The sequence below is a fragment of the Lutra lutra genome, chromosome 4 (genome assembly GCF_902655055.1).
Source record: "Lutra lutra chromosome 4, mLutLut1.2, whole genome shotgun sequence".
NCBI lineage: Eukaryota > Metazoa > Chordata > Mammalia > Carnivora > Mustelidae > Lutra > Lutra lutra.
In genome coordinates, this window is record NC_062281.1 from 86,109,505 (window position 1) to 86,132,376 (window position 22,872).

Consider the following 22,872-nt stretch of genomic DNA (forward strand, 5'->3'; position numbering starts at 1 on the left):
TAGATTGAATCAATTTTGGAAAAAAAAAAATAAAGATCAAATGAATGGAAATGGGCACATGGAAGGCCAAAGTGCTTCATGGAGACGACAATGGGATAATATGAATTAAGTGGCTAGCGCAATGTCCTAACCATCTGGCCATTTTAGGAATAAGAAACTCTGGTGCTTTTGCACAAAGGAAAATATCCATTGGCTACACCTGGGAACTGAGTAAACAAGAGGCCTTCATTCCTGTTAAGAGACAGAGAGAGAGAGAGAGAGAGTACCCTGGGTGGGAGAGAGGTAGAGGAAGAGAGAGAATCTCAGGCAGGCCCCATACCCAGCACAGAGCCTATGTGGGGCTGGATCTTACAACCCTGAAATCATGACCTGAACCAAAATCAAAGGGTGAGGTGCTTAACCACCTGAGTCACTCAGGTGCCACAAGATGCCTTCATTCTTCCTTCATAAAGAGAGGGAACACTTCTGGCATTGGAGGTTTTCCTGCACCTCCATCAGTGCAGAGACAGCAGTGATTCAGAGTACCAGGCTGCAACTCCTACTTGAGGATCAAAAGTTTGGAACTGCTGCTTGGAGCTTTATTCCTTGAAAAAGCTATTTCTGCACTGAACAGGTCCTGGAGCATTGTAGGCTATGCACAATCCATCTGTTCTTCAGAATGAAGTCATCTCAATCAGCCAAGAGAGTGTGGCAAGCTAGATCCTCATCTCTGTGCTTCCTCAGCTGGCCAAGAATGAAGTGCTCAGGGATAGAAAGGCAAATTTCCCTTTCCAATATTAGACACTGATTGTTCTATCTTAGCACAGGTCCAGGGTGGGAACTCACCACCAATCCCTGAGTGCTGTGTGAGCTGAAATACCACAACTCATGAAGATGACCCGAGACCTTGTTAGAGAAACAGTAAGGACATGGGAGTAACAACAAAGAGTGTCAACATTCGACATGTCAAGTGGGAATGGGATGCATCTTGCAGGATGATATCTAACTTGGCTTCTACTTGCACCAAAAATGAGGCCAATTCCCTCCCAAAACTTCTGCCAGAGCCTACACACAAACATTCTCTGCTGGGCCCCTTCAAATTTCCTAGTCATCCTGATGTCAATGCACTTCTGAAGGCAAATTACCAGAGGTGTTTTGAGCTAACCTATCCCCTGGTGACAAGTATTCCTTCACAGGGTTCAATTTCAAGCACAAGATAAAGCTCTGAGATGATAGGCCAGCCTCCCAGGGAGAACATAATTTGAAAACAACAACAACAACAACAACAATAACAAAAACAACAACAACAAGAGTAAAGGAATGGAAATAGATGCACAGAAGGCCAAAGTTCTTCATTAGGGCTGATCATGTTAAGCATGAAGTGACTCGCACAATCCCGTAACAAGTTGGCAGTTTGGGGAATAAGAATCACCTGTAGACTTGTGATAAGGGAAACTTCCATTTGTTACCCCAGGAAAGCTTTAGCCAGAGGCCTGCAATCTTCCTCCATGATGGGAAGGAATGTTTCTGGTGGAGGCTGCTATTCCTGCTTTCAAAAGGTAGCAGCACAGTGATTCAGTGGCAGCAGTTTTGTTCTTCCACCTGATGACCAAGTATTTGGAACTGTTTCTTGGTGCAGTATTCCTTGGAAAAGTTCTTTCTGCACTGAACAGCTCTAGGGACATGTTGCCCATGTAGGAATAGTCTGTTCTTCAAAGTGAAGGCATCTCAATCAACCAGTGGATGGAGGCAAGCTGGCTACCCATCACTGCACTTCCCTAACTCTCAGTAACTGCTCTTGCTTAGCCCAGGACCAGACAGGGGACTAGCCACCACTTCCTGGGCACTGGCAGTGTAAGTGACAGCACCACGATCCCTGATGGTGACCCAATACCTGGTTAGAAAAATAGCAAGAAAATGGGAATATTGGCAATGAGAGTCAAAGTTCTACATTTCAAATGGAAGTAAAATGAATCTGGGAATAAGATGTCTAACCTTGTTTTCCTTTACCATAAAAATGAAGGCAGCTCCCCAGCCCAAATCTTCTGGCCATGCCTATACACAAATATTCACTGATGGCTATGGTGAGTGCTGTGAAGTGTGTAAGCCTGATGATCCACAGACCTGTACCCCTGGGGCTAATAATATATTATATGTTAACAAAAAATAGAAACCAAAAAATAAAAAATAAAAAAATATTCACTGTTGGGTACCTTCAAATGCCTGATCCTGCCATGGTCAAAATAGCTCAGAAGCCATAGTAAGAGGGGCCCTATGCCCCAAACTGTCCCACAGTCTCAAGGACTTGGCCAGACTCCCAGCTGAATGCAGAGGGTATCACTCTGAGACAATGGACCTGGATGGCCCCCAGGGAGAACCTAGATTGAGAAAACATCCAAAGGATAGTAATGAAATACTTGGGAAGCCAAGTATGGAACTGGGCCTTCAGTCAATATTCATTGAATATGCTCTTTCTGCCCTCACCAGGACCTGAACAATACTCTACATGCCCACACATTCTGGTCCTCAGAACAGAGGCATCTCAGTGAGCCAAATGAGGCCAGGCTTCATTAGAGATGAGAATGGGATAATGTTGAAAATGAAGTGACTAGCACAACTTCCTAGCAAGCTGACAGTCTCAAGACCAAGAAAAAGTGGCAGGCTTGTGCAGAGGGGAAACTTCCATTGATCACATTTCCCTGTTAGAAAAAGCCTGCATTCTTCCTTCAGAAAGTGAAGGAAAGCTTCTGGCCTTTGCTTCCCCCCACTTCCCAAACAGGGGATCCAGGCAGTGTTAGTTCAGTTCTTTCAAGTGGTGGCTCAGGCTAAGGCTCAAGTGTTTGGAAACAGGCTTTGGGGCAGTATCTGAAAGAGCTCTTTCTGACCAGGTCCTGGAGCACGCTGTGCATGTGCAAACCATCTGCTCTTCAGAATGCCCACCCTGGGCAGCCAGGGGTGGCAGGCAAGCTGGCTACCCATACCTGGGCTTACTCCAGCTGGCCAAGAAGCCAGTGCTCTGGGACAGGAAGGCCATCTTTTCTGGAGATATCAGATGCTGATTGCTCTTGCTTAGCATAGGAACAGAGGAGAAATAGTCTATCAATTCCTGCATGCTGTCTGCATGAGTTACTGCCCCATCACCCCTGAATATGAATAAAGGTAAAGTTAGAAATACAGCCAGAGAATGGGAATAGCAATCTGAAGGGCCATGTCCTACTTTTCAAATGGACTTAATCTGGAAAGCAAATGTCTCAATTCATTTTCTTTTCTCACAGAAATGAGGCCACTTACTCCCAAATCCTGTGGCCCAATCTATGCACAATCATTCTCTGCTGGGCACCTTCAAATGTCCCAGACCTCCTGATGTCCACATCCTTCTGAAACTAAATTTTGAGGGACTTAGTTGCCCTACCTATCCTACAGTCCCAAGGATTCAGCAGGACTCCTCAGTTTCAAGCAGAGGATATTGCTCTAAGACCCTGTCATCTATGGATATTGAAAATGATGTTACTAGCCCAATCTCCCACATGCTGCCCATTTCAGGAACAAGAAACACCAGTGCTCTTTGGCTAAAAGAAACCCTCATTAGCTACACCTGAAAAGTGTGCCAGCAAGAGGCCCACGTTGTTCATTCACAAAAAGAGAGAATGCTTTCAGTCTTGGCTCTTTTTCCTGCAATTCCCATCAGTAGATTGAGGCAGCAGTGGCTCAGTGGTAGCAGGAGGGTGCTTGCAACCGATGCTCACAGTGTTTGGAACTGGGGTTTGGGGCAGTATTGTTTGAAAGGACTCTTTCTGTATTGAGCAATTCCCAGAGCATACTTCACATGCATGAACCTCCTGCTTTTCAAAATGTAAGCATCTAGGTCAGTTAAGGGTGGTTAGGACACTAGCTGCTAGTCAGCACCTTTTACCTCTACTGGCTGAATAGCAAGCGTTCAGGGACCACACAGCCAGTTTTGTTGTTTTTGTCTTGTTTTGTTTTGTTTTCCAGGGTGGGGGATATATCAGACACTGATTCACTTGCATAGCAGAGGACTAGAGTGTGAACTCACCAGCAATCCCTGAAGGCTGGCTGTGTGAGTCAGAGTCTCATTGCCATGGAATATAAACCAAGAACTTGTTAGGAACATAGCAAGATGGTGGGAATGGGCACAGGAAGACCAAAGTTATACATTTTGAACAGGAATGGGATACATCTGGGAATGAGATGTCTATATTTGTTTGTATTGCCCCAAAAATGAGACCAGCACCTTCCTAAAACCTCTTGCCCAGACTACATATAAACATGCTTTGCTGGGTGTCTTCACATGCCCTAGGCCTCTCACCATCCAGATAGTTCTAGAACCAATCTTTGAGGGGCCCAGTGGCCATAGCTCGCCCACATTCCCAAGGATTCTGCCAAACTCCCTAATTTAAAGTAGGTGAAGTTGTCCTGAGGCACTGGCTCATAATTGCTGAAAAGGTGAGTCTAGTTGTGAAAAAAGAGCAAAGGGATGGAAAGGGCTACAGAAAATGCCACCATTCTTCATGACAGGTGAAAATGGGATAATGTTCAGAATGGAGCTACTAGCACAATTTCCTAACAAGCTGGCTTTCTCAGGAATAAGAAACACCTCTGGGCTCAGGCAAAGGGAAACCTCCACTGGCTACACCAGAGAGTTAGTCAGAAATAGAGGGAAAACTTCTGGCCTTGGATATTTCTCCTGACCTCCAAGTCAGTGAGTAGAGATGGCAGTAGTTCAGAGGAATCAGGTGAGTCCTCTCTGCTGATGCTCATGTGTTTGGAACTGGGCCTTCAGTCAATATTCATTGAATGTGCTCTTTCTGCTCTCACCAGGACCTGAACAATACTCTACATGCTCACACCTTCTGGTCCTCAGAACAGAGGCATCTCAATGAGCCAAAGAATTGAGCAAGCCGACCACCCATTACAGTACTTACTCCATCCAGTGAAGCAGCAAGCAATTGGAAGGAAGAGCACCAATTTCCCTGGTGATATCAGATACTGGTGTGTGGAATATGTGTAGGGTGTTGTGTGTGGTTTATATGATGTGGGTAGGTGTGTGTGGTATATGTATCGTATATGTCATGTATGTGTTATTTGTGATGTCCATGTGGTAATGGGTCAACTATGTGTGGTACAAATCTGTTGTGTGTGATACAAGTGGTTTTGATGTGGGGTGTATGTGGTGTCTTTTGTTGTATATTTTTTGCATGGTGTGTGGTGTGTGGGTTGTATAGGTGATGTGTGTTGTAGGTGTGATGTGTCTGCAATCATGGTGTTGTGTATGTTTGTTGTCCTTTTGGTGTGTGTGTATTATGAGTGTTGTGTGTGTTGTTCATGTGTTTTCATGGTGCATGTATGAGCATGGTATATTTGTGGTACTTCTCTGTGTTTTACTTACATGTGTTGGTGTTATTTGCGTGGTGTGAATATTATGGGTAATGTGTGTTCAGTTTCTGGGGTTTCTTTCTGGTGTGTGTGTTTGGCATTTGTGTGGATTTGTGGGGTTCCTGTGTGTGTAGTGTATGTGTAATTGTGTGGCACATGTGTGAAGTCTGTGTGTGCACATATGTGTACACATTGTATGTGTGGTGTGTATTTAGTAATTGTGATGTGCATGTATTGTGTGTGTTTGGCAATGTGTGTGGGTTACATATGTGTTTTATATGTGAGGTCTATGTGTGATGTATTTATGTGGTAGAGGAGTGGTGAATGTGTCATCTATGAGGTATGATTGTGGTGTCTGTGTTGTGTGTGAGTTTCTGTAGAATATGGGCTGTGTGTGCCTTCTGTGTGTGCCTATGTAACATCTATGTTCTGTGTTGGTGATGTATATGTGTTAAATATATTGGTTTTTTTGGTGTGACAGTGTTGAATATAAGGTATATGAAATGTGTGTGTGTGTGTGGTGTGTCTTCTGTGTATGGTTTTTGGCTGGTGTGTGTATAGTAGGTGTGTGGCATGCATTGTGCATGTTGCGTGGTGAGTGTGTGTAGTGAATTTGGTGTGTGTTCTGTATGTCTGTTATAGGTGTGTGTTGTGTGAGAGGTTTGTGTGTGGCACACGCATTGTGTATGTTGTGTATGTGCACTGGGTGTCGTTATTGTGTGGTATATGTGTTTATAAGTGTGTGGCATAGGTGTGGTGTGTGTGGTATATGTGTATTCTGTGTGTTTTATGTGTGAAGTATGAGTGCAGTATATATGTATGTGTTCTGTGCATGAGTGGTGTGTGTATGATATATGTCTCATTTGGGTGTGCTATATGTGTAGTGTATAGGTGTTTGGTGTACATGTGCTGTGTGTGTGATGTATTGGTGCTGTGTCTGCTGTCTATGTGTTGTGCATCATGTGTATGTATAGTTTGTGCTGCTGGCATGTGATGGAAATGTGTGAGTGTCTGCTGTGTTTGTGGAGTCTGTGGGATGTGTATTTGTAGGTGGTTTATGCAGGTGTGAGAGTGGCATGTGTATGGTGACTGTATGGCTAATCATCAGTGCACTGACCACAGTACCTTTAGCAACAACTGTAAAAGGACAGGAGGGCCATAATTTGGGAGGACATCAGACACCAATTATGCTCGTTCAGCACATCAACAAAGTGAGAACTCATCAAAATCTTCAGATGATGGCTGTGTGAGAGCTCCATTACCCCTGAATGTGAGCAAAGACCTAGTTAGAAATATGGAAGATGAAGGGAATGCCTACTAAGAAGATCCATGTTGTACATTTCACACAGGAATTGGGGGGGCCCTGGGAAGAAGAGAACTAATTTTGTTTCCCCTTGCCCCAGGAATGAGGTCACATCCCACCCAAACTCTATAGTTTGGCCTACACATAAACATTTTCTGCTAAAGTTTCCTGATGTCTAGATTGTTCTGAAACCAAATTTTGAGGGGCCCTGTGGCACAATGTATTCCACAGTCCTAAGAATTCTGCATGAGTCCCCACTTTAAAGCAGATGATATTGTTCTGAGACACTGGCTCAGAATGGTCCCTTGGATTAATCTAGTTTCAGATAAAAAGAAAAGGGTATGGGCAACTGGTTGGCTCAGTGAGTTAAGAATCCGAGCCTTGGTTACAGCTGAGGTGACAATCTCATGGGTTGTGAGATGGAGACCCATATCTGGCTCTGTGCTCAGTGGGGAGTCTACTTGAAGATTCTCTCATTCTGCCCCTCCCTCAACTCATGTGCACACTTTATCCCTCTCTTGCTAATAAATAAATAAGCCCTAAAAAAGATTAAAAGAGTGAAAATGGATACACAGAAGGTTAAAATTCATTATGAGAGATGAGAATAGCCTAATGTGGTGAGTGGAGTTGCACCATCTCCTGGCAAGCGGGCCACCTCCAGAAGAGCTAAATTGTTTACAATAGGGGAACACGGTTGGCAAGAGACCTACATTTTCCCCTCAGAAAGAGAGGGAAAGCTTCTGGACTTGGCTGTTTTCCCTACCCGCCTCCCTGGTGGCTAGAGAAAGCAGGGGTTCAACAATACCATGTGGGTGCTTGCCACTGATGCTCAAGTGTTTAGAATGGGACCTTGGTGCAGTATGCCTTGAAAGGGCATTTTTCTCCACTCACCAGGTCCTGGAGCATACTGCACATGCACAGCTCATCTACTCTTCGTAATGAAGGCATCTGGATCAGTGAGAGGGGGGAAGCAAACTGGTTATTGAGCACTATATTTACACAAGCTGGCCAAGCAAGTACTAAGGAACACAAATGCCAGTGTTCTTTTGGGATATCAGACACTAATCACTCTCCCTTACCACTGGATCCAAGTGCGAACTTGACACCAACCCTTGGGTGTTGGCTATATGGGAGCCCTATCACCCCTGGATGGGAATGAGGCCTACTTAGAAATTATGCAACAACATGGAAATGGCTACAAAAAGAGTTAAGTTCTACATTTCAAAGAGGAATGGGAAATTTGGGGGAGGTGTCTTCATGTCCATTTGCTCCAGAGATGAGGCCAAAAGGGATGCCACCGCCTCCACACCAACATTCTCTGCTAGGCAATGTCAAATGCCCTAGGCCTCATGGTGTCAGGATAGTGCTGAAGCCAAATTATGAGTAGGCCCATGGTCCCAAACTCACAAAAACATGACCAGACTCCCAAGTTTCTTCTTGGTTATTTCGATTTTTATTTAAGTTCTAATTAGTTAACATTTAGTATAACATTTGTTTCAGGAGTGGAATTTAGTGATTCTTCACCTACCTATAACACCCCATTTTCATACACCAAATGCCCACCAATCACCCATTTAGACCATCTCCCACCTTGCTCCCTCCATCTACCCTATTTGTTCTCTGTTACTGAGTGTCTCATGGTTTGCTTCTCTCTCCCTTTCTTTTTCCACGTGTTCATCTGTTTTGTTTCTTAAATTCTGCATCAGAAAGAAGTCGTATGTTATTTGTCTTTCTTTGACTTATTTCATTAACACAACACTCTAGCTCCATATGTCACAACTATATATACATATCTATATATGTCAGAACTCCTTTATCCATTCCCCAACAGATGGACAGTTGAGTGCATTCCATGGTTTGGCTATCGTTGATAAGCCTGCTATAAACATCAGGGTGCATGTGCCCCTTTGAGTCTATAGTTTTGTAAACGTTGTGTAAGTATCTAGAGGTGCAATTGCTGAGTCATAGGATAGTTCCATTTTTAACTGTTTGAGAAATTTCAACAATGTTTTCCAGTGTGGTTGAACCAGTTTGCATTTCCACCATTCCCAGGGTAAGTGGGTTCCCCTTTTTCCACATTCTTGTCAAGACCTCTTATTTCCTGTGTTGTTAATTTTAGCCATTCTGATGGGAGAGAGGTGATATCCCCTTGTACTTTGGATTTGTATTTCCCTGATGATGAGTGATGTTGAGCATCTTTCCACGGGTCTGTTGATCATTTGGATGTCTTCTTTGGAAAGAAGTCTATTCATGATTTTTTTTTTTTTTACCTACTTTATAGACTGGATTATTTGGGTTTTTTTGAGTGCTCTTAATGTATTTTGGATATTAGCCTTCACTAGATAATTCATTTGCAAATATCTTCTTCTATCTAAAAAGTTGCCTTTTAATTGTTTGTTTCCTTCAATGTGCAGAAGGTTTTCATTTTGATGAAGCCCCAATAATTTATTTTTGCTCTGTTGCCCTTACCTTGGGAGACATACCTTAGAAACAATTTCCTACAGCCAATACCAAAGAGGTTACTACCTATGTTCTCTACTAGGATTTTATTTTATTTTAGTTTTAGGGGTAGAATTTAGTGATTCATCAGTTGCATATAACAGCCAGCACTCCTTAATGCCCGTCACCCAATTACCCCGTCCCCCACCCCCCACCAACCTCCCTTCCAGCAAACTTTCACTATGTTTCCTAGAGTTCTCTTACGGTTTGCCTCCCACTCTGTTTTCATCTCATTTTATTTTTTATTCTCTTCCCCTATGTTCATCTGTTTGTTTCTTAAATTACACATATGAGTGATATGGTATTTGTCTTTCTCTGACTGACTTATTTTGCTTAGTATAATACCCTCTAGTTCCTTCCATATCATCGCAAATGGCAAGATGTCATTCTTTTTGATGACCACTATTTCAGTGTGTGCGTGTGTAATGTTTGCTAAGCATTGTACATATACTTTGGCATTTTATTTTTATCGTAATCATTGAGGTACTATTATTGTCCATAAAAAGTAGGAAACCTGAAGAGAAACATTGAAATAATTTTTTGGCCAGACTAAAAATAGAAAAAATTAGAAAAAAAAAAACCATGATAAGAGCAAGTTTGTTTTCAGTTTTGGAACAGTAAGAGAAACACCTTTATCCTGCATTTGTCCCATTTAGTCCTCCTTTATGTGATGTGACTTTGCTTCTTAGAGCCCCTCTTCATTCCACTAAACCATTTCTGGTTGATGGTTGGGCTCCTCCAAAGTCTCCCTGAAATGGTTATGGATGTCAGGTGTCAGTACAGTCTGGAGGCAAGAACAATCTATCTGTCCTTTGGAATTGGTAGCTATTTTCCCCCCTCACTGAAGTTGGCATGATGTCAAATAATGGGAATGGATAATTTCCCTTTAATTGGGGTGTCTGAAGTCTCACTGACTATAATTAATTGGGCTGAACTGTGCTGAACTTTCTGGTTTCTAATGAGGTAGCTAGATTATTTATAAGACTGTCTTACTTCAGCATCTCTGTTGAGGTTTGAATTAATGGCAATATGACAAAGAGGATTTAGTTTTGTAAGGCAAGAAACTTGGAGAAGACTGGTCCATCAATGAGCAAAACCAGGTAAATTTCATTTCCATTCAAAGCAGTGTTGACTTAGAAGGTAGGGCTGTGACAGTTTTCAAGGTGGACTGTCAGGTGCTTTAGGCATACATCTTCCAGTATTTGTATCTCTGCAGTAAGCTGGAGGAAGGTAAAATGGGGTCAGATGGGCCAGGTCTCCTTCAGTTAGGGAGTCCTCCACAGTTTTCCCTCTGGCTTAGAGACTGGGTCAAAAATATCTTTATTCTGTTATTTCTACTTTTCTGTTTTAAAGTTATATGACTCAGTGTTTCCTACTCATAAATTGATCATTATAAGAATAGCCTGAGAGAATTAGTACAAGTTTGAAGTCATGGTTTCTAGCAATTCTGATTCAGTGGGCCTGGAAGCTACTTATTAAATTCAGGCGTTTAGTCAGTTTGGGGACTCCCTGATATCATGGATGTCCCTTACAGATCTTTATAGTGATGATTTCATATGTATTAGGACTTCTAGTCTTCACAATCAACTTATGAAGAAAGCATTACTTTTTCCTGGTTTGCAGAAGAAGAAACCAAGGCACAGGGAGAGTTTATAACTGGACCATGGTCCCCTTGCTGTATGTGCTGGAGCCAGGTAGAGTCCCTCTCTACCCCAGGCCTCCTTCTCACATTTTCCAATTCACTCTTATTCTTCCTTTGCCTATACCTCATTTTGCCCAAAACCTCTTGGATTAAATTTTTATATTTGAAAAATATCTTTGGAACAGGTTAATAGTATCATATTCTGACAACTGACTATTAATGAGAGACACAGTGCTTAATAAAAATACAGGGCATGGGCATTTGTAAAGACATATTGCTTTATTATTATTATTATTTATTATTTATAACATAATGAATATATCATAAAACCCATAAAATTTTTGTGTTAGTACAGTGATTTTCTTAGTCTACTCAAAAGTTGTGAAACTGTCACCCCCATCTAAATCTTCTATATCCAAATCTATCTATATCTTCACTACCCATTGTACCCATATATCAAAGTGAATAACAGCACTTTTGCTGGAGGCTCAGTGTTTGTTGCTCTGGAGGGCTTTTCCCAGGCAGCAAGATGTCATTTTTAATACTATTTGAACTGTCAATTTTCACTACCTTTTTGTCACTAAATTATGCTTTTTAGTGTTCATTCTATTCTATTGCTTTGGGATTCTTATTCTTTACATGTTCGGTATTTGTTACACATTCCCTGTCATTTGTTACATTCTTTTAGGCTTTATCATCTCTTTTTTAATTCTAACAGTTCTTTATTGGGGTAGAATTTACATAGAGCAAAATGCACAAAAATCAAGCATACAGCTCAATGAATTTAACATATGTATGTATTGTGTAATCACCATCTAGATCAAGATGTAGAACATCTTCCTCCACCCCCCAAAGTTCTGTTTTGTTACTTGCCAGTCAGTATCCATCTTCAAACATAAACACATTCTGAATTCTCACCATAGACTAATTTTGCTTATTCTTACACTTCCTATAAATGGAATGATGCAGTATGTTTTCTTTTGTTCCATGTTTTTTTCCACTGGATAGCTGACTTTGAGAGTCAATCCTAAATTAGCTACATGTCAGTCATTTGGTCTTTATGTTGCCAAGAAATATTGTTTTGTGATTACAGCACAATTTGATTATCCAATTTTCTGGTGGACAGTTCTATTTTTGAAATATTCTGCATAAAGTAACTATGAAGAACCATGTATAAATTTTTGCTCTGCACCCAGTGTGGAGCCCGAAATGGGGCTTGAACTCATGACCCTGAGATCAAGACCTGAGCTGAGATTTTAGAGTCCTTCAATAAATGGAATGAATCACCTAGGTGGCTCTATGAATTGTTTTTTTGTGGAGGCATCCACTTGTTTCTCCTAGGTACATACACCTAGGAATAAAACGCTTGGCCAAAGAATAGAAACTGGTACAGACTTTTGCAAAGTAGTTGCATCATTTTACATTTCCCGCCAAATACAGGCCAATTTCAGTTTCTCTACATTCCCACATACCTGGTGTTCTCAGTTTGGTTTTCAAATCTTACTAGGAATTTGGATACCTTCTTTTATGAAATGCCTTTTCAAGCCTTCTCTTCATTAATAAACTAGGTTTTTATAATTTTCTATGTGATTTGTGTAAGTTCTTTATATATTGTGGGTAAGATTGTTGTTAGCTACAGGTATTGTAAGTAATTATTCCTGGACAATGGATTATCTTTTCACTTTTTCAATAGTAATTTATGATAAGCTGAAGGTTTAATATTTTATAAAATCCAGTTTAATCAATTTTTCATCTATGGTGAGTGCCTTAGTGTTATGTCTAAGAAATCTTTGCCTATGCCTTGATCATGAACATATTTTTACTTTTCTTCCAAAACTTTATAATTTTAGCTTCCCAACTCCAACTAACATCAATGTATGGTGTGAAGTAAGTTTTAATATTAACTTATTTTAATATAGATATTCATTCATTCCAGTTATTTTTAGGGAAAGTCTTTCATTCTAATGATGTGTACTTGTGACTTTATTTAAAATATCAAATAACTGAGGGGTGTCTGGTTGGCTCAATAGGTGGAGCATGTGACTTGATTTCAGAGTTGTGGGTTTGAGCCCCATGTTGTGTGTAAAGATTACTTAAAAACAAAATAATTGAAAAATTGGGGTGCCTGGGTGGCTCAGTTGGTTAAACATCTGCCTTCAGCTCAGGTCATGATCCCAGAGTCCTGGAATTGAGCCCTGCATAGACTCCCTGCTGAGCAGGGAGTCTGTTTCTCCCTCTGCCCCTCACCACACTCATGTCCTCTCTCACTTTTTCTGTCTCTCCCTCAAATAAATAAAATCTTTTTAAAAATAATTGAAAAAATAAAATTAAAATGAAAAACTTGTATATGTGCATGAGGAAACTTCTCACTCTACTCTCTCATATTGATATATTTTACATTACTTACATTTACATTTACATTTACTTACACTATAATGTATTGCCTTATTTACTGTAACTGTAAGATCAGTTTTGAAATACAGTAAATTTCTACAATTCTCTTGGCTATTCTAGGTACCTTGATTTCCATATACATTTTAGAACTACCTTGTGAATTTCCCACTAAAATGCCTAATCCAGCATGAATCAGAATAATGCTGGTTTGATATTCCAACAACACTGAGTCTTCTAATCTATGAATGTGATATATATATATATTTTTTTTTTTAAATTTATTTAGCATTCCTTTGATTTGCCTCAGCAATAATTTTCAGGGGTCTTCATTATATGTATTCTTATGGATTTAATGATTGTGGATATGAATCTCTATTGCGTTTACTGAATTTCATTTCCACTTTTTAAAACACTTTAAAATTTTTTATAAACATATAATGTATTTTTAGCCCCAGGGGTACAGGTCTGTGAATCGCCAGGTTTACACACTTCACAGCACTCACCATAGTACATACCCTCCCCAATGTCCATAACCCCACCACCCTCTCCCAACCACCCCCCCAGCAACCCTCAGTTTGTTTTGTAAGATTAAGAGTCTCTGATGGTTTGTCTCTCTCCCGATCCCATCTTGTTTCATTTATCCTTTTCCTACCCCCAACCCCCCCACGTTGCCTCTCCACTTCCTCATATCAGGGAGATCATATGATAGTTGTCTTTCTCCAATTGACTTATTTCAGTAAACATAATACCCTCTAGTTCCATCCATGTTGTCGCAAATGGCAAGATTTCATTTCTTTTGATGGCTGCATAGTATTCCATTATATATATATATATATATATATATATATATATATACACACACACACACACACACACCCCACATCTTCTTTATCCATTCATCTGTTGATGGTCATCTAGGTTCCTTCCATAGTTTGGCTATTGTGGACATTGCTGCTATAAACATTCAGGTGCATGTGCCCCTTCGGATCACCACGGTTGTATCTTTAGGGTAAATACCCAGTAGTGCGATTGCTGGGTCATAGGGTAGCTCTATTTTCAACTTTTTGAGGAACCTCCATGCAACCACTCATTTCCACTTTTTTAAAATTTAATTTTCTGGGGCACCTGGGTGGCTCAGTGGGTTAAAGCCTCTGCCTTCGGCTCAGGTCATGATCCCAGGGTCCTGGGATCGATCCCCACATCAGGCTCTCTGCTTGGCAGGGAGCCTGCTTCCTCCTGTCTCTGCCTGCCTCTCTGCCTACTTGTGATCTCTGTCTGTCAAATAAGTAAATAAAATCTTAAAAAAAGAAAAGAAAATTTAATTTTCTAAATGCTCACAGCTGATATGGAGAAATACAGTAGATTACATGAATGCTACTGAGGTATAATTTATGTACAGTAACCTGCATTACTTTAAAGTGTACAATTAAGACTATACTTTGAGCATGGGGTGTTATAGTTAACTAATGAATCATTGAACACTACATCAAAAACTAATTATATACTATACGGTGGCTAACTGAACATAATAAGAAATAATGAAATAAATTCAATAGGTATTATGTTTTAAAAAAAGACTGTGTTCGAGGATCATTTTACAGTTTGTTGCTAGAGAAGTTTTTCTGAACATGTAGAGTACCTGAAACCATGAGGAGGAAGAGGAGTGCTCTCTCCTGAGCCTGAAGCTGGATTTAGGTGTTCTTTCCAAACAGCCAATTATGGGTGCCTGGGTGGCTCAGTTGGTTAAACAACTGCCTTTGGCTCAGGTTGTGATATTGGAGTCCCGAGATCAAGTCCCACATCAGACTCCCTGCTCAGCAGGGAGTCTGCTTCTCCCACTCACCTCTCTCCTCTCATGCTCTCTCTCTCTCAATTAAAATCTTTAAACAAACAAACCAAATACAAGAACCAAATAGCCAGTTGCCACTGATGATTGTTCTTCTCCTTTGGTGGAGTAAGAGGGAGAGAACACAGTCTAAGTGTTTTCTCAAAAAAATAAAAATTAAAAAAGATAAACTGTACAGTCAAATACATTTTCATAGATGTGAATACAAATGAAGCTAGTGCAGCCTAAGGATTCTTAATCTATCCCTATTACTACATGGATCACCAGTTCAGGCTTTTTTGTTGCTAAGTAAATTAATATATTCTGTCTGTACATTACCTATTAATGGATATCTCTGTAGTTTCCAGGGTTTAGCCACTGTGAGTAAAGTTATGGTGAAATTCATGAGCAGACTGTTGTGTGGACATATTGTATAAATACTTAAGAAAGGAATGTGAACAACCGTTCACATGATTGGCAAATATTTAACTGTGGTTTAGCTTTTCTAAGAGAGTGGACCATCTTTCATTCCCACAAGTGTAAGAAATTATCAGTTACTTTAAATCCTCACCGCATATGTTTTCAGTGTCTGCAATATTAGCCACAGAGCTAGATGTGTAATGCTAACTCATTGTAGTGTTAATTGATGCTCCTAAGTGATTGAGTGTGCTGTGGAAAACTGACCTTTGTGCTTCACAGCCAAAATATAAGACAAAGATAGAGTTTGGAATAATGAGTAAAAATAGCTTTATTGTTTTCCTGGGCAAAGGAAGCTATAGCTGGCTAAGGCCTTCAAAAATGGTAAGGCTACGCCTCTCGGGGCTCAGACCTAGTTTGAGGCGACATGGCTAAACGCACCAAGAAGGTCAGAATCGTGGGCAAATACAGGACCCGTTATGGTGCCTCCCTCAGGAAGGTGGTGAAGAAGATTGAGATAAGCCAGCACGCCAAGTACACTTGCTCCTTCTGTGGCAAAACCAAGATGAAAAGACAAGCTGTGGGGATCTGGCATTGTGGCTCCTGCATGAAAACCGTCGCTGGTGGTGCCTGGACCTACAACACCACTTCTGCTGTCACAGTAAAGTCTGCCATCAGAAGACTGAAGGAGTTGAAAGACCAGTAGAAGCGCCACCGTTTGAAACATTGCTAGCCTATAATAAATGGGTTAATTTATGTAACAAAATTAAAAAAGAAAATGGTAAGGCTACTATGACTGGAAGAAGGTTGGGGAGACAACTATAAGGAAATACACAATCTAGTATATTGTGCCAAAAATTATGTATGTGCTACCAACCTTCAAGCACAATGTACAGGCTAGAGTGACCCACATTCCATCTCTGTTCCTGTCAGATGATCTAGCATAGGTTAGGTGAGCCAAATCCGTGCTCCCTCAAAGCTAGGTCTCAGGTGCCAACAGCCATGGCTGCATGTGGCTTGCTTTCCTACCCCATTCCTGAAGAATTCTGCAGCATCGGTGAGGTGAGTAAAATGCAGGACCCCCTCAGAGCTCTGCTTTTCCAGCACAGTCCTTTCCACAGCCAGTCTCTCATGGCTAGGTTTTGTGGTCCAGCCTGCAGCTGGAAGCATATATCCACTGTGAGTGTGGAGCCTGGCCCTGAGGCCTGAATTGAGGGCAAGATTCAGGGTGAAGCTCAAGATGAGGCTTTGGTCTTGAGACAGGCCCACCCTGTGGATGAGGGGCTGTGTGGCTTCTGAGACAAGCTAGTAGCTGCTCCCTTGTGGTTGCCTGAGGCTCGGCTTCCTTTTGCTTTCTTGGAGGATTGGCCTGCACTGGTCATGGGTCCCAAATCCCGCCCTTCCTCACACTGTCTATTGGAGTGGAGGGAGGGCAGGTGCCATGGCAAGCAAGGCTCAGGGTGAGACTTGGGGAGACGGGAGGCGTGGATCAGACGGCTGTACACAGAAGGGCCCTGAGGTGGGAGTCGAGGGCTGGCATTAGTGTGAGCATCTGAATTCTAGTTTGGCCTCAGCAAATTGCTCTTTGACTTCCTGCTGTGTAATGTCTTCCCTAGACTCGTGGATAGCCACAGCATCCACCAGGGTTGCAAGTGCCAAGCTTTCCTTCTTCGATCTAGCCTCTTTTGCAGGGCCTTCCCCAGGTATCCAATATCCAGGGTCGCCTCACAGATAGGGTTTCAGCTTTGGGGATGGCCACAGCTGGGGCTCTCCTTGGGGCCCTAGTGCCGTCATTGTTAGGGGCCAACTGCATGGAAGTGTACAATCTTTTCGAGAAGGATGAAAGGAATGCCCTAGGGAAAGTGAAACTCTGGAGTCGGCTTTGGCCTCAGGCGGAGACTCCCAGTGTGGCACAGTTTCAGGTGTGGGGCTGTTGTCCAGCCATACAAGGTGGTTGCAAGTGGCACACTTTCCTTCTCTGGGCCTGAATGATGATGAAGCGTAGCTTAGGTGAGCCAAATCCATGCTCCCTCAGAGCTGGGTCATAGGCAGCAGCAGCCGTGGCTGCAGGTGGCTGGTTTCCTTGTCGTGTTCCTGAGGGACAACCTTCCTCCCTGAGGTGAGTCAAATGCCATACCCTCTGGGGGCTCTGTTTCCGGTACACTCCCTACCACAGCCGCTCTGGGATTCGTCTCATCCCCTGGAGCAGGAAGCATGGGTCTACTGTGAGGGTGGATGCACTCTGAGAGCAGAGGCCTGAAGGGAGGGAGAGCTGGAGGGTGCAGCGCTTGGCTGAGGTGTGGCCTCAAGGACAAGCTCACCCTGCCCTCGTGGGGCAGAGTGGCATCAGCACCATTCTTTGAGCTCCACCGTGGTGGTTCCCCAGAGGAACGGATTCCTTCTTGCTTTCTGGGAGGATGGGTCCTGTGCCAGGCTTGGGTCCCAATTCCCATCGTTCCTCATGCTGAGGACTCCCGTCGAGGGAGGGCCAGTGCCATGGCAAGGGGTAGGGTAAGAATCAGGGAGATGGGAGGCATGGATCAGAAGGCTGCACGCAGAAGGGCCTTGAGGCCTCAGATGAGGGCTGCCTTCAGGCTCAGCATCTTTCTTCCCATTTGGCCTCAAGGAGCTGCTCCCTGTGTTCCTTTCAGAGGGAGGCTTCATTAGAATCTATTGGACACGGGCAACACCCAGCAGGGATGGATGTTGGGCCCAGTTTCCTTCTTTAGCCTGGCCCTATACACCTGCTGTTGATCCTGTGTCCCAAATCCATTGTCGCCTCGGGAACAATCGGCTTCCGGGGTGGTCGGTGCCACATCCGGGGGAGAGTTGAAGTTGGAGCCCCGAGAGCCTGAGGGCACAATTGCATGGAAGTGCAGGGTCTGACCTGCAGCTGAGGGGCGTGCTGGCATGGGGGCAAGCCTCAGGCTTCAAGCTGGGCTTGGAGGCTGCACACCATTGGGTCTGCTTTTCTGGTTTTGTTTGGCTACCTGAGGTGCAGCAGCTGCTGAGGCTACCTGAGGCACAGTGTCCTCCTGGGTTCTGGCCTGAGCATAGCTACTCAGTATAGCATCGGTTGTGTAAGCCAAATCCAGGGCTCCCTCGGGGCTAGGCTGTGGGCACAGTCCTTTCCGAGCCAGGGCGATGGAAGGGGTACATCCCATGGCACTGTGGAGACCATCCCAAAGGCCGGAATGGAGGGTGAGCTGGAGGGTGGGGTGCATGGTTAAGGTGTGGCCTCAGGTTCCCTCAGGCCTTGTGGTGGCCCAAGGGGTAGGGTTTTGGCTAGCATCACTCTCTGAACCCCACCCTGGTGGTGGCACGCGGGATGGGTTGTTTTGGCCTTCTTCGACAGTTGTGCAGTGTCCCCCTTGTGTTCCAAAGCCTGTCATTCTTGAGGTTTGCATATAAGGTCCTGGGAAAGAAATGGCCCTGCCCCAAGGTAGGGTGAGAATCCCGGCGACAATAAGCAGCTCATCCCTGGCAGCGGGGAGACGTGCCTCGAGGTGTGAGTGGAGTCCTAGCAGGAGCGTGACCATCTGCGTTCCAGTGTGGCCTCGGGGAGAGAGATGCTCCTTGTGTTCCTGAAGTTTATAGAGCAACCTTCCCTGGAATCATGGTCAGCAGCAATCGCTGCCAGGGTTTGCTCGTCGCATGGTTTCCTTCAGTGCTCTTGCCTGTTTAGCATGGCCTCTCCTAGGGATCCAACATCCGTTGTCACCTCACAACTCTGGATGGGCTTTGGTCAGGGCCCCAGCCCAGTCTTGAGTTGGTGTCATGGCCCCGCAGTTGTTCAGGGCCACCTGCATGGTGGCGCAGAGTTCTCTCGGGAGGGCTGCATGGGGGTCTCCAGGGTCCGGTGTGGCCACTGGGAGGGAGGCTCCTGCTGGGGCGGAGTTCCAGGTGAGGGGCTTGGAGCCTGCTGTCCAGCCATATGCGGCCTTTGGAAGTGGCCTTCTTTCCTTCTCTGTTCCTGGGGGATGACCCCACCTAGGTTTGCTGAGCCAAATCAATGCTCCCTCAGGGCGTGGTCTCAGGCAGCAACAGCCATGGCTGCCTGTGGCTTGCTCTCCTGCTGTTTCCTGAGGAACTGTGCGGCAGTCGGTGATGGGAGTCAAACGCAGTACCCCCTCAGGGCTCTTTTTCTGGCATGTTCCTTTCCACCGCCAGTCCTCTCGTAGCTAGGTTTTGTGGTCCATCTCACAGCTGGAAGCGTGTGTCCACTGTGAGTGTGGAGACCGGCCCAAGGACTGGAAGTGAAGCTGAGGTTCCGGGGTGCTGCGCAAGATGAGCTTTTGTTTTGAGAGGAGCCCACGTTGTGTTCGAGGGACAGGGTGGCTTCTGGGTCATGCTCGTAGCTCCTCCGTTGACGTTGCATGTGTTCAGGCTTTCTTTTGTTTTCTTGCAGGATTTGTTCTGCACCAGTCATGGGTCCCAAAACCCATCCTTAGTCTCATGTTAAGAAACCTCCTTGGGTGTTCCTAGCACCAGAGTGTCCTTCTTTGTTCGTGGCTGCATAGCGTGACATTGTTCCAGGTGTCCAAAATACCTTTTCCTTCACTACTATGGTTCTGGACATGTCACCCCTCCATCCACCCAAAGCATTTACGTGCTGGTCCTTAAGACACCAGAGGAGAAGCACCTAGCATCAAAGAGTCATTAGGGTGAGGCTCATACTTTAGCAGCAGGTTTTGTGGGGAGGGATGGCTCCTACTGTGGCTAAATTTCAGGTTAGTGCCTGGAACTCTCTGGTCCTGCAGCACATGGGGGGTACAGGCCCAACTGTTTCCTGACATGGTCCTTAAGGACGAGTGAGGCGTGGGTTCAGGAGTCATTTCCTGGTGCCCTTAAAAAAGGGTTCTGCCACATTCAGATCCACAGCCCAGCCTACGTTTTGAATTAGGGTCTGGTAATTGTGATGAGACTCCGCAAATGGAGCATGACACCTGCCCGCAGCCTGAGTAGAGGTGAGCCTTAGTGTGCAACTCAGGATTAGGGTGGTGGGGTCCCCAGTGTAGGGTCATGTTGGGGTCAACGTTCAGGTTTGCACTGGAAACATGCCAACAGCTCCGCTCTGGCACTTGCCTGTGGCTGCCTCGCTTCTGTACCTCTGGAGAACTCATTCCACTAGGCCTGTGTTACGAATCCCTTCGATTCTCGGACTCAGTGTTCAGGTCCCTGAAGGGCCAGAGCCAAGCTAATGGTTAAGAGTGAGAACCCGGGGGGCGCCTGGGGGCTCAGAGGGTTAGGCCTCTGCCTTCGGCTCGGGTCGTGATCTCAGGGTCCTGGGATCGAGCCCCGCATCGGGCTCTCTGCTCAGCAGGGAGCCTGCTTCTTCCTCGCTCTGCCTACTTGTGATTTCTGTCAAATAAATAAATAAAATCTTTAAAAAAAAAAAAAAAAAGAGTGAGAACCCGGGAGGTAGAAGGCACCTCACTGACAAGTGCCAAGAAGGACCCTAAGGTTTGCTTGAGAGAAACCAGTAGGATGAGTGAGTGCCTTCCAATTTGGACTCAGGGAGATGCTCCTAGTGTTGCTGAAGCATAGGCTTATCACTACATCGTGGTCAGCAGCAATGTCTTTGGGCATTCCGAGCCCCTTGCTACAGAACCTTGTACTTGTCTGATTCCCTCCAGTGCTCCTCACTGATTTGTCTGGCAACGGTCAGGGGCGTCAGCTCCATCACACCCTCAGAACATGGGTTGGGGCCCAGTCAGTTTCACCACCAGGGATACTGTCAGGGTTGTGGTCGGGGAGATGATAGGAGTCGATCCCATGCCAGCGTGGGACCGTGCTCTGAGGCCCGAGATAAGGGTGAGTTCTCTCAGAGTTTCTCAGATGTTAAGAGTGGGGTCCTTTTCCTTCTGGTTCCCCGCAGGCCACTGAGCATCTTTCTGTCTTCAGGAAAGAAGAGGTCATCGTGAGAGAAGGTCTCCCTTCAGGCTCCTCTCTTGGAGGGAAGTGTATGGCGCTTTCATGTGGGACTTCCTCGCAGACGTCTGGTAGCCACCGTGGGCACCGAGTGATTTCTCACAGGTAAGGAAGCAGAGGGCATTTTCTGTCGGCGTTCTTCTTCCCATCGAAAACGGACCTCCGCCTTCCAGAAACAAGAAACCATCTGTACAGACCGTTTCCTCGAACCGAAGTACATGGGCCTTTTGCCTTACACCGCTACACCTCCTACTCCAAACGCTTCTCCCTTTGGGGATGACAAAGATGTTCTTTGGGGCACCCTTTCCCCACAGTGGTTCCTGGGGGTTCAGTGTCGGACACATCTCTTAGGCTTCTGTGCCTACTTAGAAAATGCTGCAGCGGCTGTCTGTGTCAAACAGGGTGTGAGTGCAGGCTTGCATTCCACACAGATTTGTGGCTCAGGGTAGAGCAGAAGGCCCTTACCCAAGTAGGCTCAGCGTCGTGAAGACACGGAAAGCCTTCGATGGAGGCCCTGTTCTAACCAGGGAAGGTCTCTGCCACCATTGCTTCACAGAGTACACTTTGTGGCACGCTCCTTCTGACTTCCCCCTCCGTTCTGCAACATGCAGGGCTGGTGGGCGAGATGGAGACGGTTCCTCCACAGGGTTGTCTCTCCTGTTTCGGCATAAACCACTTAACCTATGTGTCCAAACACACACATAGCTGAGTGGGGTACTCGCTTCAGCATATGGACCCCACCCTCCTTGCTTTCACAAACCCCCAGTCGTGATACAGTAGTCTGGAAAGACATTTCAAAGCAGGGCACTGTCTGTCCCGTGCCATTTCTTCGTTCTTCACTTCGGTTTACTTTGAGCCTCCACAGAGCTCTGAACAGGGTTCTAACTTCCAGAAGCCAGGGGTCAACTGGGAGTTGCACTGCCCCATACTGGCTTCTCAAAGTGGAGCACGTAGCATTCTTGCTACCCACCAACCCCCCCAAGGTTTGAGGAAAAGCTTCTAGCATCAGGGGAGGCCATGTTACTTGAAAAACAGTATCTCTGCACTGTGTCATCTTTCTCCAGTTTAAGCACCAGGAGCTTTCCTCCTGCTGCCCCTTGCAGTCTGAAAAAGGGTCCTCTCTTCTTGAAACAAGATGTCTGCTGAAAGCTGCCTTCCAGACCCACTCATGCCTCTGAGGGACTTGCAAGGCGCTTTCTTCCTCCCTCACTCGCTGTGCAAAATGCTTCTGTCTTCAGGCAGCAAGACATTGGCGGAAGGGCTGGTCTTGGGAGTTGTTGGTGGCGTTGTTTCTCAGAATAAGAGAAAGGGCCCTTTCCTTACGTGGTCCCACCCAGTTTGCAATAGGATTCTCTCCCAAGGAGAGAGAAGGCAACCGTGCAGAGGATCAGTCTCCCCGTAGCATTGCTGCAGGGACATGCGTCTGAGGCACTCTCTTTATGCCTTTGTCCCTCTAAGGAACATGGAGCACAGGTGCGCATAAAGGAC

The 22,872-nt window shown here is 44.8% G+C and overlaps 2 protein-coding genes across 2 annotated transcripts in view; one reads left to right on the plus strand and one right to left on the minus strand.

Moving 5' to 3' along the window:
• The window catches only part of SPIDR (scaffold protein involved in DNA repair), a 676,929-nt gene that overhangs the window by 580,907 nt on the left and 73,150 nt on the right, over window positions 1–22,872 (minus strand). The gene's annotated exons all lie outside the window — the stretch shown is intronic.
• LOC125096768 (60S ribosomal protein L37a-like) lies at window positions 10,661–16,227 on the plus strand. Its single transcript, XM_047723671.1, has 3 exons — window positions 10,661–10,671; window positions 15,623–15,626; window positions 15,857–16,227. The coding sequence occupies exon 3, from the start codon at window positions 15,881–15,883 to the stop codon at window positions 16,157–16,159; it is 279 nt and encodes a 92-aa protein (XP_047579627.1). The 5' UTR covers window positions 10,661–10,671; window positions 15,623–15,626; window positions 15,857–15,880; the 3' UTR covers window positions 16,160–16,227.